The 18,115-nt window shown below is 46.7% G+C and overlaps 1 protein-coding gene across 3 annotated transcripts in view; it reads left to right on the forward strand.

The window, feature by feature from the left end:
• The window catches only part of Ctif (cap binding complex dependent translation initiation factor), a 221,716-nt gene that overhangs the window by 43,908 nt on the left and 159,693 nt on the right, over positions 1 to 18,115 (forward strand). For all 3 annotated transcript variants that reach the window (XM_048363533.1, XM_048363534.1, XM_048363536.1), the window contains one exon: positions 5,744 to 5,815. In XM_048363533.1, the coding sequence (XP_048219490.1) occupies positions 5,744 to 5,815 (72 nt within the window). The remainder of the gene's footprint in view (positions 1 to 5,743; positions 5,816 to 18,115) is intronic.

Genomic DNA, 18,115 nt, shown 5'->3' on the forward strand with positions numbered 1-18,115 from the left:
GCAGGTAGTCTGGAAGCTGGGTCCCTGCTGGCACCTCTTATCTGCCTGTAGGTCAGCTGAGCTCACAGAGGATAGAGAAGGTAATAGAATGCCGCAGCCTTGCTCTGTGTTTTTCCATCCTGCTCCTGGGATTGGGAGAAGTTTGGATGCCCAGAATCAGGTGGTGTAGGCCTCAGGAGGGGCTCTAACATTAGGAGGCCAAATTTGCATTCGAGTACAGCCTTAAACTTCATGCATGTACTGAAGTTTCCTGGGCAAATGCAGATAGCTAGCTGGAGTCCAGGCCCAGTCTCACGTGGGAGCCCAGCTCCCACCAAGCCTCATCTCCTCTCCTTCCATGACTGCAAACACATCTGGCCCCAGATGCCAGAGGAAGGACAGCTCAACTCCAGGCCGGGGGTAGTTGCGTCTGTCTCCGACACTTCTTTAAAAAAAATCTCTATTGACACAGCTTTGTGGAAAGTAGTTCTGCTAAAGCACTTTGCTATCTGATGCCTACAAACACCACACATACACACACACGTATACACATGCATACACACACACGCACACACACATACACACACACAGAATGCCCCTATTTGTCTGTTGTCTGTGGTGGCAGTGGTAGTGGTGGTGGTGGTGGTAGTGGTGCTTTGATGTTTCTGGGAGAAGAAAATAGTTAAGACTCCTGGAAACCTTGAGCAAGCTTGAGGGAGTGAAGAATGTTACTTCTCAGTTGGTGAGGCCATTAATTGGCATCTGAGACATAGATGACTGTGGATACCTAGGGAGAAAAATGCCTCATGATGCTGTTTAATTTTGTTCCCTAGTGCCTGCCCCAGTCACAACTAAGAAGAAAACATGGAGGGCAGGGGAAAGAAGGGCTGGAGGAAGGGAGGTGTGGCAGAGCCAACAGGCTTGCCTTAGAAAGTAGACAGCAACAGAGGAAGAGGCTAGGGGCATTCCCTTCCATGTTATGCCCCTAGCAATCCACTTCCTCCAATGAATTTCCATCACCTTCTATTCCGTTCTGAACTCATCATTGAACTAACTCACTGATTAGGTGCTCATGCTCTTGACCTAGTCACTTCCCCCAAGTCTCACATTGATTGGGAACCATGCCTTCAACACATCAGCTTTCAGTTATTTTATATCCAACCCACAACAGATGAATTGATGGAGAGAGAGAGAGAGAGAGAGAGAGAGAGAGAGAGAGAGAGAGAGAGAGAGAGAGAGAGAGAGAGAGAGAGAGAGAGAAAGAGAGAGAGAGAGACAAGGGCTGGGAATGTGGCCTAGTGGCAAGAGCACTTACCTTGTGTACATGAAGCCCTGAGTTCGATTCCCTAGCACCACATATATAGAAAATGGCCAGAAGTGGCGCTGTGGCTCAAGTGGCAGAGTGCTAGCCTTGAGCAAAAAGAAGCCAGGGACAGTGCTCAGGCCCTGAGTTCAAGCCCCAGGACTGGCAAAAAAAAAAAAAAAGAGAGAGAGAGAGCGCGCCAACTCTTGCCCATTATCCTATCACCCTTTTTCTATGTGTAGGACTATCTTTTCTCTAATGATTCTAAGTCCCAACTTTCTATCCTGAATGTTGTCCTTATTCCATCCTTGGAAGGAAAGGGAATCATAGTTCTATACTCTGAAGGAGGGAAACTGAAGCACAAAGACGGAAACTAGCCAAACCACCCCACCTGGTGGTGCCGAGCTGATCCTGGGTGATCCTCTCCACCTTACCCCATCCACCTACTTCTGGCTATGAGCTGTGATTGATAGGGAATTATGTGGTTAGTAGGACTCCAAATCTCTTTGCCACTAACCCTTTGTGGAATAGAATAGAGTGTTATGGTGAAAAATGTTTGATGCTTCTGATGTTATGGAGTGACCTGGAGAATGATCAGGAAGCTTTAGAGCAGTGTTTATAACTAATTAAACAGAAACATGGATGCCTGGTATCAGAAACACTGCTGTATCCCCTGGGATCCAGTGGAATGGGGAGAAACCTGTCCTGGACACTGGCCCCAATGTGACTCAAATGGGTGCTGGGGGTGACTCCCCACATGAGACCCAGCTGTCACTTTTCACTGAGGCCAGCTGTCCCCTGCTGCTGTCTCTTAGAAGGGTAGAATGTGGGAAGGATTAAGACCACTTCCTGCAGGCCTTCCTGTCGGCCAGGTGAAAGTCCCGGGTTTTGTCTAAGTCAGAAAGTGCTCTTTAGAAGAGAAATCACAGAGCAGATGTAGTGAGAAGAGGGAAGCGTTCAGATTAGCATGCTGTCTCCTTCTATCGTGTTTCTCCTTCTCTTTTCTTCCATGTTTCTCCTTCCATTCTGAGCACCCACTCACCATTCCCTCATCCCATTTCTGTCTAATTTCTGCATCTTCTCTTACCTGTGGCTCCATTTTTCCTGTGTCATGGCTCACAGGGGCTCCATGGTGGACCAGTCATGAAAGACTTACCAGAAGTGAGTTTCAAGGAGGACCATTGATGGGTGGCTGAGCATGGGAAGAATCATTATATACTTTTGTGTTATTTGGGTTTTTTTTAAATTATGTAAGAACTATCTACATACATTTGCATGGTATACAAGAATTCAGGTATTACCAGTAAAATCTGGGAATAAGTTGTGTACATGATAACCCTTTACCCTGAACACTTCAGATTGTGTTTCCTAAGACCAAGGATAATGTCTTACATAATACTAATAAAATCTTACATAACCATAACATAGGAATTAAACATTGATATGCTACTATTATTTAATTTGTAGACCTTATATTTCACCAATTTCCCACTGGGAGATTAATAGCTATGACGTTCACTTTTTGTTGCTTTGACAAAATAAATGACATGAAGAGTTCCAAGGAGAAATTCATTAGGCTTATGGTTTCAGTGGCTTCTGCTCAAGGTTGATTGGCTCCATGTTTCTGGACCTATGTGAATCAGAGCATCACAGAAGAGAGCTTCTCATGGCAGCCACAAAGCAGAGAGAGACAGAGACAGGAAGGACAGGAAGGGATAGAGACAAAGTATACCTTTTCTAGTGACCTGCTTTCTCCAGTTAGACTCCAGCTTGCAATAATACCACCAAGCCAGGAGCCAGGAGCTCATATATGTAATCCTAGCTACTCAGGAAGCTGAGATCTGGGCAGGAAAGCCCATGAGACTCTTATCTCTAATTAACTACCACAAAGCTGGAAGTAGAGGTGTGGCTCAAGTGGCAGAGCACTAGCCTCGAGCAAAAGGCTCAGGGATAGTACCCTGGATTCAATCCCCTGGACTGGACACCGAATAAATAAATAATTCTATCATATTATGAACCTTTTAAAGAATTAGTCCATGGATGAGGCCAGAGTCCTTAGTATCCAATCACCTCCCAATTGTTGGATCCATCAACTTGGACCAAGCCTGCAATCTTAAACTACTAAGTGTTATTTAAAATTTAGATATCTAAATCTTGCCAATAGCCTTAAATCTTACCGATACTTCCTTCAAAAAAATCTGCTTAGGATCTTGGAGAATTCAGTACTATGCATAGTATTTGTTACCAGTCATTTTTCCTGGATCTTTGATGTAATATTTACTCATCTTGTTTATTCTGCCACTTTCTGACTGTGTGACCCTGGACAAGTTACTTGACAGTGTCCAAGTTTGCCAGATGGGCAAAGACAGAGCACTTAGGAGACCCTGAAAAGAAATGTCAGTGTAACAGGCTTTGAATAGGCCCTCATTTAAATGGAGCTTTGAACTGTCCTGGTGATTCATCTTGGCTTATCCATGTTGCAAGTAGCCTCTCCTTTATCTTTTATTCTTAGCAATTTCTTTTGTTGCATACCTAGGAGTTTTAAGTGTTGATGTACTTTGAGTTTGTATCTTAGATGTTAATTGGAATGCATTTTTTCCAGGGTCAGTGCAAGGTAGACCTCTTGAGGGATTCTTGCTTTAATGGCCAGCAGGTTGCCTGAATTCCATGTGGCTACTGCAATCTTTATTCTATATTAAGTTCCCATTTGCACATTATATGTATAAGGTACATTTTTCTCAGCTAATCTGTTTTGCTGTCTCTGTACTGGTTCACCATGTGCTTTGGACATAGGTTTTTGATATCTGGTAGGGCCATTTCCTGGTGGGATGTTAAACACTGTGAAAATGAGCCCAGTTCAACTTTAGTATCATCATCCTCCTCCTCCTCTCTAAGCTGTTCTGACTGTTCGATCACACAGCTTCCCCTAATATGAACATCTTACATAACCTTGGTACAGTGATCAGAACAAGGAAACTAGCAGTAGTAATGTGCTGTTAACTAGAAACTTTTATTCAGAGTTTACTGACTTATTATTAATTTCCCTTTCTCTGTAGAAAGGTCCAAATTTGCATTTGTCATATCTCCTTATTCTCCCCTAAATCTGTTTTCTAGGTCTGAGCCCTGCTCACTGATTTTGGACAATGTCCATTGATTTGGGTTGTCTGGTATTTCTCATAATTACATTAAGGTTGGGTATTTGAAGCAAATATATCAAAAGTGACACACATGCTCTAAGATGTGAATATGTTTTATTACTGGTATTGTTAACCTCTAAGTTTTGACTGATGGGCTTCTTATCTTTCAATTAATAAAATATTTTGGGAGAGATGTTTTAGGATTTCAGTTCTCCACAAGAGAGAATTTAATCCAGGGAATTTGTTACCCAGATGATGAAAGAGCTAAGAGGCTAAGCTAAAACAAATTAGCACTTACAGCTAGCCATTATCATATCTTAATGTGATGCCAGTGTAACTTGTATCCCCACTGTCAGGAGGGTGTTCTGCACCAAGATTTTAGAAAACCAGGACAGTGTTGTCCTGGAACCATCACATTCCAACAGTTTTGACTTGAGGTGTCAAACAGAGCCGAATCCCTCCGCACTGCACGTGTGTGTGTCTGTCCCACCCAGAGAAGGCTCAGTACTTAGCAGCATTTGAGGCTGGCTCACCACAGGTCAGCAGAGACTCCACCACCAGGCCACCAGCACTTGTCCTCCTACTTCGATGTTGTGTACAGGCGCTTCTTCTAGAGAGCCTTAAGTGTCCACTTCATAAAGCCGTCCAACATGGTGTCCCCATTTCAGAGATGATAGAAGGAAGCCTGACAGATCTAACTTCTCTAACTTCTTGGAAAATTTGTACTTTCCTCAAGAGCACTGGTCCTCAGGCCAACACAACCTCTCGATCTAGGTCAATGGGTAAAGAGGAAGACCAAGAATCTTCCACACAGCAGACTTTAGGGACTGGTATGAGTATTCATCACATTGTGCTTGGGAATACGTCAGCCCTTCCAGCTCACTGGGCTCCAGCCTGGCAACTAGCAGCCAGTGTAGAGCTCATCCTGAGGCCAGATCTGTCACCTGGAGCTGGGCATGCAAGCAGAGCCAGGCATTTGTGCCCCCTCCAGCTCCAGCCACCCTTCCTTGACATAGTGGAAAACCCAAGTGATCAGGGCTAGTGCTTGGTCGTCCACACCTCTGAAGACCTGGGCACCGTGTGTGGTTGGCTTTGGAATATAACTGGGTCTTGGGCACTTAAGTGCATGTAGGTGCAGGGGAATGAGTTTGCGTTCCCTGGCCATACACCCAGGAGGTCGCTTTGACCTGGCGTTTGGACCTGCTAGTAGGGATGGATTTTTCTTCTGGTCCTGCTGCAGAGGTGCAGAGGTCATTGGTTGCTGGGCAGAGCAATGTTGTGCCTGTGTATCCTACCATCACTGACGCCTCCTTTTTGCCTGCAGTGGACAGCGGACTGCAGCAAGCAGCTGGACAGCAGCTGCTCCTTCTCCCGAGGACGAGCTCCCCCACAGCAGGTAGGGGACCAGCTCCATGCTTCATGGGGGATGGAGGGCTGTCATCAGGAGTCTTGCTTCTCTGGATCCTGAAGCTGGCCCTCTGTGGCCTCTGAGAGGTGGGGATATGGGACAGTCGGGAAGATGGAAGAGACGGCAAGCTGTTGTCTCGGCAAGCTGTTGTCTATCTATGGGAAGCCCTTAATTCCCTGGTCACAGTGAAGTACCTGCCTCAAACACACCTGTTCTTCAGTCTTCCTAGTAGTAATAGCAAACATCTGGAAATAATCTAGGTGTGCACTGAGAGATGCACTGAAACATAGCCTCATGGTAGAATATCTTACCCAGGAAGCCAGGTGACTGAATTGGAGGCTTATGCACTAACATTGATGGACCCCCATAAACACTGAGACTCTGGATTTTGATGCTACTGGGGAGGGGAGCACTTCCTTCCAGGTCTGCAGAGGGAGGGATGGGGGCAGCTGCTGGGAAGAGATCAGGGGGTCTGTCCATCTTCCCAGTGTACCAGCTGAGCCAGGAATGTAAGGCTACAGCCTGCTATGGCCTGTGAGCTCCTGAAGGTTCCCCAGATGGATGTGTGGACTGGAGGACACCTGGCCCACTGATACCTCATCCGTGTCTGTCGGAGGCTGTCGGTTAAAAGCTGAGAAAACCACTTGCCCGCCTCAGCCCCAGCCTAGAATCCACAACCCCTGGTCCAATAGCTGCTTCAGGAACACACAGCCCTGCCCACTGCTTCAGTCCCTTGTACTTATTGGACAAACCCTTCTCTAGGCTGTCCTGAGGGAAGCAGCTGGGTGGCCTGGGGTCTGGATCCTTCTTAGGCTTTGCAGCTCCATGGTGAAGGTGGGAAGCGGTCTGGGATGGCTTTCTCCTGTTACACGCATTGTTGCTGAGACAGGAGGTCTTGATAGGATTCTTGAATGGGGTTCTGTTGCCAGCCATGTGGCTGCACAGTGGGGGTCCTTTGATAACCTGGCCCACTACATTATCTCCCCTCTGAGCTGACCAGGTGATGGTCCTTTCATGGCAGGTGGAGTTAAGCCAGAGGGCAGAGCTCTGGGCCGGAGATGAGGGTTGCCTTCCTGGTATGTCCAGAGATGGGGGCTTCTTGGGCCTTCTACAGGCCTGGGACTGCTGGCAGTACCACTTTCACTGTCTTGTGGCACATCTCGTCTCAGGCAGTGCCTGTGGTAGTGGTGTTTGGAGTTTGGGGAAGGCCTACAGCCTGCTCATGTCTAGCTGGGACACACCCTGGTTCTGCGGGGAGATGCTTAGAGCCAATGAGAGGAGTTCGAGGCATTTGCAGGTGGAATTACTTGGAGACGCACCCAGTGGCAGTGTTGGCAGAGGCCTGGTACAAAGCCCCAGGAGAGCCTAACATTATGGCCCTGCTTTCCAGGGTCTCACCTTTATTTAGAAAGACAAGACTCAGGTGTGAAGAGATACCCCCAGCACGGTGCGTGTGTCAGTCCGGGCCAGAGGTCAGAAGCTGGGTGAGCTGCACAGGGAGGTGGGCAGAGCCATACCTCCTGATGAGAGGCAGAGGTTTGGACCTAGGCATCGTCCTCCATCCGCTGCATGAGGAAACAGGAACATCTGGCAGCCTAGATTGAAATGAGGTCTCCTGTGGTCGGAAGAGTCTTAGTTCAGTGATGAAAGGCCTGGGTTTTAAGCATCAGAGACTAGTTAGGTATAAGCCATAGGCTACATGAACAAGATGAAATGATTGAGGGCTGGCTGGTGATACAGTGCTTGTGGTGTTGGCCAGATTCTGTCCTTCTCAATACCCTGCCACGTCTAGGGTGTTGCCTTTGCCCGTGGCTCATGGTGTCTCCTGTCCATCCACATTCATGCTCCTGCCAGTAGGAGCATCTACCCTGGGCCTCATCTCCGTAACCATATTCTCTCATGGAGTGGCCATCTCCTTGTGCCCTCTGGTGACGGATCCGAGCTTGTCAGCAGCCTGTGACACTGCCACAGGAAAGCCCCATGTGGCTAGCCCTTGCGCTGCCCCGCCCACATCTACTCTACAGCAGCCTCAGATGGAGGGCACCTAGGTAGCTGCCCGCTGAAGAACGCACTTCTGGGTGTGGCTCTGATGGGGTCTGATGTCCGAGCCATCCTTCAAGGCCACTTCAGCGTGACCAGAGCACAGAACCAGCCCTTAGGGACATCCCACCGTCCCCAGGAACATACCTGGCAACTCACTACCAGCCCACACGCTCATGTCGCAGTCAGGCTGTTCGCTGTACCCATACCTGCCTTGCTCTCAGCCCATGTGTGAAGCCAAGGTGGGAGCTGGAGCTGGCTCTCTATGGGGCCTTGCACACCCTCGGTGCCCAGCAACCACGTGAGGCTGCACTGAGTTGCTCCACTAACCCACATTCACCCACAGAGGAGGGTTCATTTCAAGGAGAAACGGAAGCCAAGTCAGGTTGGGAGTGGCAGCTTGTCTGGTGCTGCCCTGACGGCTCTGCCTTGGCTCTCTGTACCCAGGCAGGTAGGGGTTGACAGGACGATTCTGAGGCCCTACCTTTTGCCCAGGAAGTTATGTGTGTCGGGCCACAGATGCTGCCCAGGCCCGGGTGTGGCACAGGTGGGGACAGGTCCCCTGCAGTAGCCTTCTACCTTCCTACTCTTTTTATTGTCACTAATGTACAGAAGGGAAAAGGTATCTTCTCTGAGCCCTTTCAGACAAAGTGGGGCAACCTAGAGTGGATCAAATCTTACAAGCTAGGAGGAAGAGGACCCCCAGAGCCCAGAACAGGAAAAGTGGGTTACAGAAAAACTGGAAGAAACGTCCTATGTGAATGTGTAGTTTCTATTATTGATGATGTTTTGTATCACCTTCCTATGTTTGTACCTACACTATCTCTGTAATCTTATCTGAGTATATTGGAAACCGTGTTTACTGGTATTGGAAGTAGGAAATTCAAAGGGAATACCAAATTCGAGAGACACGGGGTAAAAAAAGAGAAATAACTACAAAAGCAATACTTGCAAAACTGTTTGGTGTAAGTGAACTGAACAACTGGGCGGAGGGGAGGGAAGGGGGGGAGGGAGGGGGGCATGAGGGACAAGGCAACAAACAGTACAAGAAATGTATCCAACGCCCAACGTATGATACTGTAACCTCTCTGTACGTCAGTTTGAAAATAAAAATTTGAGAAAAAAAATATAAAATAAAAAAAAATAAAAAATAAAAAAAAATAAAAAAAAAAGAAAAACTGGAAGAAAATGACATTTGCCTGCATTTCAGATTGTTTGCAATCCTGACTTCTCTCTCCAAGAGAACCATTTGTCAGGATGTTGTGATGGTGTCTAGCCTTCCAGTGTGGTGTGTCGGTGCGAGGACCAGTCTGAGAAGACAGGTGTGCATATGGAAAACTTGTCCAGGTGCTGCCCAGGGATTTGGAATTCAAGAAAGGTTGTATAGTGTCAAGGGCAAGCAGCTCGTCTCTATCTGCCTACAAGTGCCAAGGAAAGGAAATCAATACACCACAGCACCGTAGCCTCTGATTAGACCTGGAGAAGGACTTCCTCCCTGAAGGACTCCTTGGCCTGTTGTGTGGGCTGTTGAGCAATGGTAGGAAACCTGATTGGGAACCTGCTGGGCCTGCCTCCTTATCAGATGAGTTCACACGAAACCCTGGGAAAGATGGGGGAGTGTGAGAAGTGATGTCGAGTGCTGGATGCTGACCCGCGAGCCGCCTTTTCTTTTTTTTTTTTTTTGGCCAGTCCTGGGCCTTGGACTCAGGGCCTGAGCACTGTCCCTGGCTTCTTCCCGCTCAAGGCTAGCACTCTGCCACTTGAGCCACAGCGCCGCTTCTGGCTGTTTTCTGTATATGTGGTGCTGGGGAATCGAACCTAGGGCCTCGTGTATCCGAGGCAGGCACTCTTGCCACTAGGCTATATCCCCAGCCCGCGAGCCGCCTTTTCTGGAGGATAGGGGTAGAGTGCTCCTTCCTGAGAGGGAAGGAATCTTGGAACTTTGTGCCAGTGGCTAAGAGAGCCAAATACTGACCCAGGAGTGACTGATGCCATATATATACCTCTTCTATAATGTGGGATGCTGGGACAGGGCGGGCTTGTCCTGATACCTCCACGGTTGCTCCACCCCCAGCCCTGTGCCAACCGCAGATCAGGCTGTCTGTGCCAGCGGTGACGGGTGCAGAGGCAGCAGGGGGGAGGAAGGAAAGAGCCTGGAGAGCAGAGGACCCCTGACCACAGCAAAGGGGGACAGCAGCCCCTTGCCAGGCATCTTGCTGTCCTCTAGCATGTGTAGAATTTAGTTTGAAATGTAGAGTGTTCCCCCCCCCTTTTTTTTCTCAAATCATTAGTAGACTTGATACCTTAGTAAAACACATTTTGTGTGTGCCAGACCTAGGCTTGAACTCAGGACCTGGGCACTATCCCTGCTTTTTTGTTTGTTTTGTTTTGTTTTGGTTTGGTTTTTTGTTGTTTTTTTTTTTTTTTTGCTCAAGGCTGACACTTTGCCACTTGAGCCACTGCTCCACTTCTGGTTTTTTTGCTGGCTAATTGAAGATAATAGTTTAACGGTCTTTGCTGCCTGGGCTGGCTTTGAACCACAATTCTCACATCTCAGGCTCCTGAGTAGCTAGAATTATAGGTGTGAGCCACCAGCACATGGCTTGTGAGACAATTTTTAAGTACAAATATCGTGTTTCTATTTATAGCATTGCTCTCAATATTAATTGAACTATGAGCTCAGTAAATGAACTCAGCAGATATATTATGAGCTAGAAACTTCTGGATCATCACCTGTTTATAGAGTAGAGGTTTGTTAACACAGAACAGGATGAAGTTATACACATGAGGTCTCCCAAACAGGGGTCCTGACGACAGGATTTGCAGACATTCCAAACAGTGGTTCCATTGGTCACTGTCCATTTGACATGAGACTTGATCTAGGTCTTTAGCATTTCATTAAATAAAAGGGTAAAGAGAAGGTGAAGGCCAGAAGTGGTGCTATGGCTCAAGTGGTAGAGTGCTAGCCTTGAGCACAAAGAAGCCAGGGACAGTGCTCAGGCCCTGAGTTCAAGCCCCAGGACTGGCAAAAAAAAAAAAAAGCTCTGAGGTGGGTCCAGTTTCCTCCAAAGCAGCACTCGGAACCCCCTCCTGTAGCTAAGCTGTCAGACATCTCTAGGAATGGGGTGCGCATTGCTTCCAAAGGCATCTTAGAACATAGGCAGCTTCGTGGGAGAAAAGGTCTTCCTCCCTCTTTCTTTCTTTCCTGTTCTCTTTTTTTCTCATTTTCTTTTTGCATATAGGGGTTCAAAATCAGGGCCTCACGCTTGTTGGCCAGGCCCTGTCCCACCTGAGCTATCCTATCAGCTCTTTATGCTTTGAATTTTCTTCAAACAGAGTTTCACTTTTGCCCAGGGCCAGCTTCAGACCTCAATCCTCCTTCCTTTGCCTCCCAAATAACTGCGAGCCACTTGTGTTCAGTGAGGAAAAGTCCTTTCTTTGAGTCAAACTCCCGCCTCTCCCAAACCATCTTCTCCTGGCCCCAGCTGCTGGGCTGGTTCCGTACCTTTGCCCCCTGGCTATTCAGTCTCTTCCCAGGCAATCCACCTTGGCAAATCTTTTTGGAGCTCAATATCCTCGTTCTCACAAAAGGCATTTCTTCAGTCACCATCCCTTTCCTTGCTTGCATGTTTGTTCTTTCACACGTTGATCCAGTCAGCAAGTCATTCATTACCAGGCACCTGAGAGCCAGGCAGAGGGCATGGGGATGGTCAGGGAGAAGATCAGCTCCTGTGCATAGAAGGCAAAAGTGAAGGGCTGGGGGAGCCACTGGGCTACAGTGCTAAGCCTGGGATAGGATACCATGTCCCACCTGTCCTATCCTAGATGACCTGTCATATATTTGCCATCCCTCTTAATTACCCCTCCCCCAACCACACACACAGAACCAGACACAGCAGCCACTATTGCTGCCTAGGGTCTGCATCTCTGTGTTCCTGGTCTTGTATCTCTAGCCCCAGTGTATTTAAAGGAACAGATACAATACTCATTAAATTATACCAAGGGTTGTCTTTTTAAAAATTTGCATCGGGTTACAGTTATGTAAGCCAGATAGAGTATACTTCTTTTTGGATAATGTCACTCCTTCCCTCACTGTCTCCCAATTTTTTGCTTCCATCCCCGCCTGAAAGTTGTTTAGTTCATTTTCTACACAGTCTCCAGTGGGTACCACTGCTGTATTTGTTCACCCTTTGTCCTTCCATTTCTGTGCCCTCCTTGCCCTCCCAAAATCAGGTAAATGAACAAACAAACAAAAATAAAGAAAACAGCGACAAAGGAAAAAATTCTTGTGTCCAGTTCCTCAAGTTCATCTGGATAAATATTATTTTCTATGATCAGATGCACATAGGCATTGTACCTTTGTGTTCCTCTCCTAAGAGTATCCTCCTTTTGTTTCCCTGTGTGTGAATGCCTATAGTCCTGTATAATTTATCATGTCCCAGTGCCAATGATCGCCTTTTATGTGCCAGATACAGGAACAGATAGGATACTCACTAAGCTATACCAGTGACTGTCTTCACTCCGCCACTGACTGGGTAGCCACAGGGTATAGCACAAGCCAGGTGGCCCGGTTTCCACCCTCAGGACCTAGAGTCTCCAGGGAGAGATCTTCCTGGGCCAGGGAGGCATTTGAATACAGGTTACTGTAGGGCTGGTGTGATAGGGAAGTCAGATTCACAGAGGTGAGGGGGCCATGCTCTTGGGAAGTAGAGACAGGATGCTGGCCTGGGCTGTGCCTCTGACTTCCGTCTTGACCATGGGTAGGACACAGCAGCCTCGGCTTGTCTTCTGTAAAATGAGGAAGCAAACTAGACTTGAGGCCAGATGGTAGAAATACAGACATGTCCTTCCACTTCTTGGAAAGTGGAGCAGATTACATAGCCTGGACATTTCATATGACATTCTGGAAAACTCTAGAAGTTAGAGAGGGAAGATAGCAAACTACTTCTTAGGACCTAACAAATGAGATGGTGATGACTTAACTGTCCTTTGGCTTTGTATATCTCATACTTGATGCTTCAGAAAAGAGTAGCTCAGAAATGCCCATAGCCACAAAGACTTTCCAGTAAAAAGTCTGCTCTTTCCAGACAGAGGACCAAGAAAAGAACAACCCAGCAACACAGAAAACTGTCAGACAGTAGCTGCTCTGCCCCAGCCAAACACCTCAGAAAAGGCTATACATGGCCTTACCCCTCAGCCCAGCCAAGACCAAGCAGAAGCCTGGCTCCTACTCCCCCCACTCTAGAATGAGGCACCCCAATCCTACGCCCCAAAAGTATTGTTGGAAAAGCCCAAGTAGGAAGCTGTGACTTTCAGCCCTGCCAGCTGGTGATCACATGTGGTAGTCTACTCCTGTGATCCCAGCACTCAACAGATCAAAGCCTCCTGAGTAGCTAGGATTACAGGTGTGAGCCACTGCTCTGTGTACACATACACACACACACACACACACACACACACACACACTCAAACATATATATGTATGTATATATAAAGAATTCTCAAAACTCATCATTTACTATCTAGTTGGAAAATGGGCAAAATGCATCAAGTGACATTTTTCGAAGAGGATATACAGACAAAAAATATGTGCACCAAAAGACCGTCTTCACCTCTAGCCACCAGGGAAATGCAAATTAAAACCGCACTAGGTATTTGGACACTCCTCTTAGGATAGGTGCATTTGAAATATAGGCCATATAATAACAATGCTGAACGTTCATGATGATTCAGAGAGAATTGGACCATTTGCGCAGTGCTGGTGGGGTGTAAAATGGTATGGCCATTCTGGAAAGCAGGTTGATTTTGAGAAACAAAATCTGCAAGTACCATATGATCCAGCAGTTGCACTGCTGGGTATTTATCCCAGAGAAATGGAAACTTATGTTCACACAAAAACTTGTACTTGCATGTTTATAGCAGGTTTGTTTGCACTTGTAAACAAAAACAAAAACAAAAACCTAGAAGCAACCTGGATGTGAGAAGTGGTTAGGCACTCAGCATGGAAATAGTGACCTGTAGCCAAGGCAGCAATGTCAGATGGATCTTCAGGAGATTGTGCTGAGGAGCCCAGGCAGGGGGAAGAGGGTAGCGATCCTTAAAAGTTGCATTGTCTGTGATTCCATTCCTATAATGTATTTGAAATGACAGTTACTAGAATAAAATAAAAGCCTACAGAATGGGAGAAAATATTTGCCAGTTATTCATTAGATAAAGGGTTAATATCCAGAATATATAAAGAGCTCCAGAAACTAGCATTGAAAGAATAGTCCAATTAATAAATGGCAAATGAACAGTTTTCAGAAGGAGGAATACAAATGGCTAATAAATATGTGAGGAAACATTTCGTTTAGCGTCCTTATCCATAAAGGAAATGCAAACCCAAACACAGAGATTCCACTTCCCACTTGGAATGGCCACCACCAAGAAAACACACAAGGACAAGTGCTGGCGAGGATGGAAGAGAACAAGGATCCTTCGTACTGTTGGTGGGAATATAAGTTAGCGAAGCCATTGTGGAAATCAGTGTGGAGACTCCTTTAAAAACTAAAGCTGCAACTACCATATGATCCTTCTACACTACTCCTAAAAACGAATGCAAGTCAACAGACAGCTGCATGCACACTCGTTTATAGCAATGCTATTCATAGTAGCCAAAATATAGAATCAACCTCGGTGCCCATCAGTCAATGACTAGATAAAGAAAATGTGGTATATATTTACGATGGAGTATTATCCAACCATAAAGAGAAATAAAATTATGTCATTTGCAGGAAAATGGATGGAAGTAGAGAACGTATACAGTGAGAGAATCTGAAGGGAGAAAGATGAACATCATATGTTCACCTTCATATCTAGTGAGCTGGGATTCACACTTGCAGTCTTAGCTGCTACTCAGGAGGCTGATATCTGCAGATGGTGGTTTGAAGACAGCCTGAGCAGAGACTCTTATCTCTAATTAACTAGTAAAACACTGGAAGTAGAGCTGTGGCTCAAGTGGTAAAATGCTAGCCTTGAGCACAAAAGTTCTGGAACAGTGTGCAGGCCCTAAGGTCAATCCTAGCACAAAATAAGAATGACAAGAATATAAAACAGGCTCTATTTGGGTGTGGGTACCAGTGGGAGGGGAGGGAGAAGGCAGAGGGTATGTAGAAGGTGAACTTGGTTAAAATTCTTTCTATGCATATATGGAAACAGAACAGTGAAACCTACTGAAATAGTCATAGGAAGTGAAAGGGGACTGAGAGAGTGCATATGGGAAATTTTATCAGGATACATTGTATGCATGTATGGAGATATCATAATGAAACTCCTTTGTACAACTCAAATATGCAAATAAAAATGGGAGAAAAGGGCAAGGGGCAGAGCTCTGTGGTGATGAAAACGTTCTGTGCTGTCGTCACTATCTTGGATGTGATAATGAATTATACTTTTACAAGCTTCCTCCTGGAGAGAAACTGGGTGAGAGGTCCAGGAGATCTCTCTCTCTATTCTTTCTTACGAATGCATGTGAATCAGTAATGATCTAAACACACCTCAAGTTTTGAAAAGTAGAACCTTCTGTTGCATCAGCAAAGGAAACCAGCTGGGTGCTGGTGGCTTATACTTATAATCTAGTTACTCAGGAGGCTGAGATCTGAGGATCCTGGTTTGAAGCCAGCCTGCGCAGGAAAGTTCATGAGACTCTTATCTCCACTAAACTACAAAAAAAAAAAAAAAAAAAAGCCAGAAGTGGAGCTGTGGCTTAAGTGGTAGAGTGCTAGCCTTGAGCACAAAAGCTCAGGGACAGTGCACAGGCCCAGAATTCAAGCCCTAAGACTGATAAAAAATAAAAAAAAAGAAGAGGAAACCCTGAAGGATAGAAGTACCTGGTGAGCTGAGGGCGTGCACCACACCTGCTGTCTGCCCCCACTCGCCACCTCGTGGCTCTGTGTCACCTCTGAAGGACTCTGAGCCAGCCCCTGAGCTAGAAGGATGAATTCGCAGCCCCTTTCCTGCCCTGACCCGCTGTGGTTCTGAGCCCGGCACTATTGGGTAGCTTCTCTACATCTCTGGGGATGAAGGAGTTCAAACAAGGAGTTCGAACAAGTTCAAGGAGTTCAAAAGAGTTCAAACAAGTTCAAAGAAAAAAGCCCCGGAATGTGGCATAGTGCTGGAACGCAGACTCATTGTACCCATCTGTAGGGAGCCTTGCTCTGATGGGGCACTGAGGACAACGGAGTCGGCCTCATGATGTCAGCAGAGGCAGGACAGGCAGCCAGCCAGGAAGGGCCTGTGATGAGACCCAGTCCAGGACAGTGCAGATAAAACCTAAATTGCGCTCTCAGGAGAAAGAATGGGCAGGAGGCTTAGCTTAGGGAGAAGGAACTTAATCGTAGCCTTCATTGTCTCCCAACTCCCTGGGACCCATGTTTGTTTGTTTCTTTCTTTAATTAACCTCAATTAGTCGTACAAAAAGTTTTATTTTGACATGTCCACATATGCATATGGTGTACCTTGATCAGACTCACCTCCCCACCCATCCCATACCCTACTCTCAACAAGCTTTCGTGTTCACAGATGCACACACAGTATTTTGGCCATATTTACCTTCCTTCATGTGCTCTATTCACTCATCCCCTCTCACTAGTACCTAAACTCCAGGTAGGGCAGTATCGTTCCTTCTGAACATTCACTTTTGTTGCAGCTATATTAATTGTTCAAGGGCCTTCACCAAGTTGTTTCACACATGCATAGGCCATACTTTAACCGGGTTTGCACATTTTTACCATCTTTCAGTTTTCTCCAACTCTCTACCTCTATTATTCATCCACTTTCAATTTTAAGTCACACAGTGGGAAAAGATGGGCAGACTGAGAGAAGTGCTAAAATGAGGGGAGCTCTGGTGCTTGCCAGTCTCTGAGCTGCTACTCTGCCACAAAAGCCCATCTAATGGAGATGATTTAAATGTGGGGTGCCCCTATGTCTTTCTTAACAACACACGAGTTGCTGTCCTTGGTGCTGAACACTTGCATGCATGTGCGTGTGCGTGTGCGTGTGCGTGTGCGTGTGCGTGTGTGTGTGTGTGTGTGTGTGTGTGTGTGTGTGTGTGTGTGTGTGATCTAGCCCACAGGAAACCTCTGTTCTACTCCAGGCCATGACCTTGGGTTTGTTTTAGTCTCTGAACATTTTGTGGCACATAAAAATCCTCATGATAAGGCCAGGAACTGGTAGCTTATGCCTGTAATCTTACTTACTTAGAAGGCTGAGATCTGGAGAATTGTGGTTTGAGGCCAGCTTGGGCATCAATGTTTGTGAGACCCCTCTTCTCAATCAATAGCTGGGGGTGGTAGTAAACCACCTTTCACTCTAGTTACAAGGGAGGCTGAGGTCTTGAAGATTTAGGTTCCAGGCTAGCCAAGGCAGTACAAGACTATCTTAATAGAAGAAGCCAGACATAATGACATGTGCCTGTCATGCTAGCTATAAAGGGAAGCAGAAAAATAGGAAACTTGCAGTCCAGGTTGCATGTGGGCAGCAAGCAAGACCTTATCTCAAAAAATAACTAATGCAGCAGGGCACTGGTGACTCACGCCCGTAATCCTAGCTATTCAGGAGGCTAAGATATGAGGATCGTGGTTCAAAGCCAGCCTGGGCAGGAAAGTCCAGGAGACCCTTATTTCCAAATAATCACCAAAAAGCTGGAAGTGGAACTGTGGTTCAAGTAGTTGAGTGCTAGCCTTTAGTATAAAAGCTCAGGCACAGTGGTCAGGTACTGAGTTCAAGCATTGTTTCCCCTTTGCACCTTGTTATACTCACCCATGCATAAGAACCTCGTCTTTAAGAATACATCCCCTGGATCCTTTCTCCCTTCACTGCAGGTAGTATGGGCCCTGTACTGGCTGTGCCTTCTCAAATCAGAGCAGAGTTAGGCTTAGAGATTCTCACCGTCAGCCATAGAAGGACAATGACGATCCTGCTTCCTGGAAACCTCACAGTGGGCTCAGGAGTTACCTGCTGGGAATCCAGTGGTGGAACAAAGTTCACAGGCTCTGAGCCATGCTGAGAACCAACCTCAAGAGCATCAGCAAGTTTTCTGTGCCTCGGTTTTCTCCCCAGGAAAGTGAGGGTGATAATGATAGCCTTTGCCTGCTGAGATTGTAATATATGTGGCGTGTTTGGGTGGCGTGGCCTGGGCTGAGTGCTGTGTTGGAATCCGCCCCTGCTGTTGTCTCTGTTCCTGGCACTGTGGAGCGTTTGTCCTCTTCC

Source organism: Perognathus longimembris, chromosome 15, assembly GCF_023159225.1.
Source record: "Perognathus longimembris pacificus isolate PPM17 chromosome 15, ASM2315922v1, whole genome shotgun sequence".
NCBI classification, from domain to species: Eukaryota; Metazoa; Chordata; class Mammalia; order Rodentia; family Heteromyidae; genus Perognathus; species Perognathus longimembris.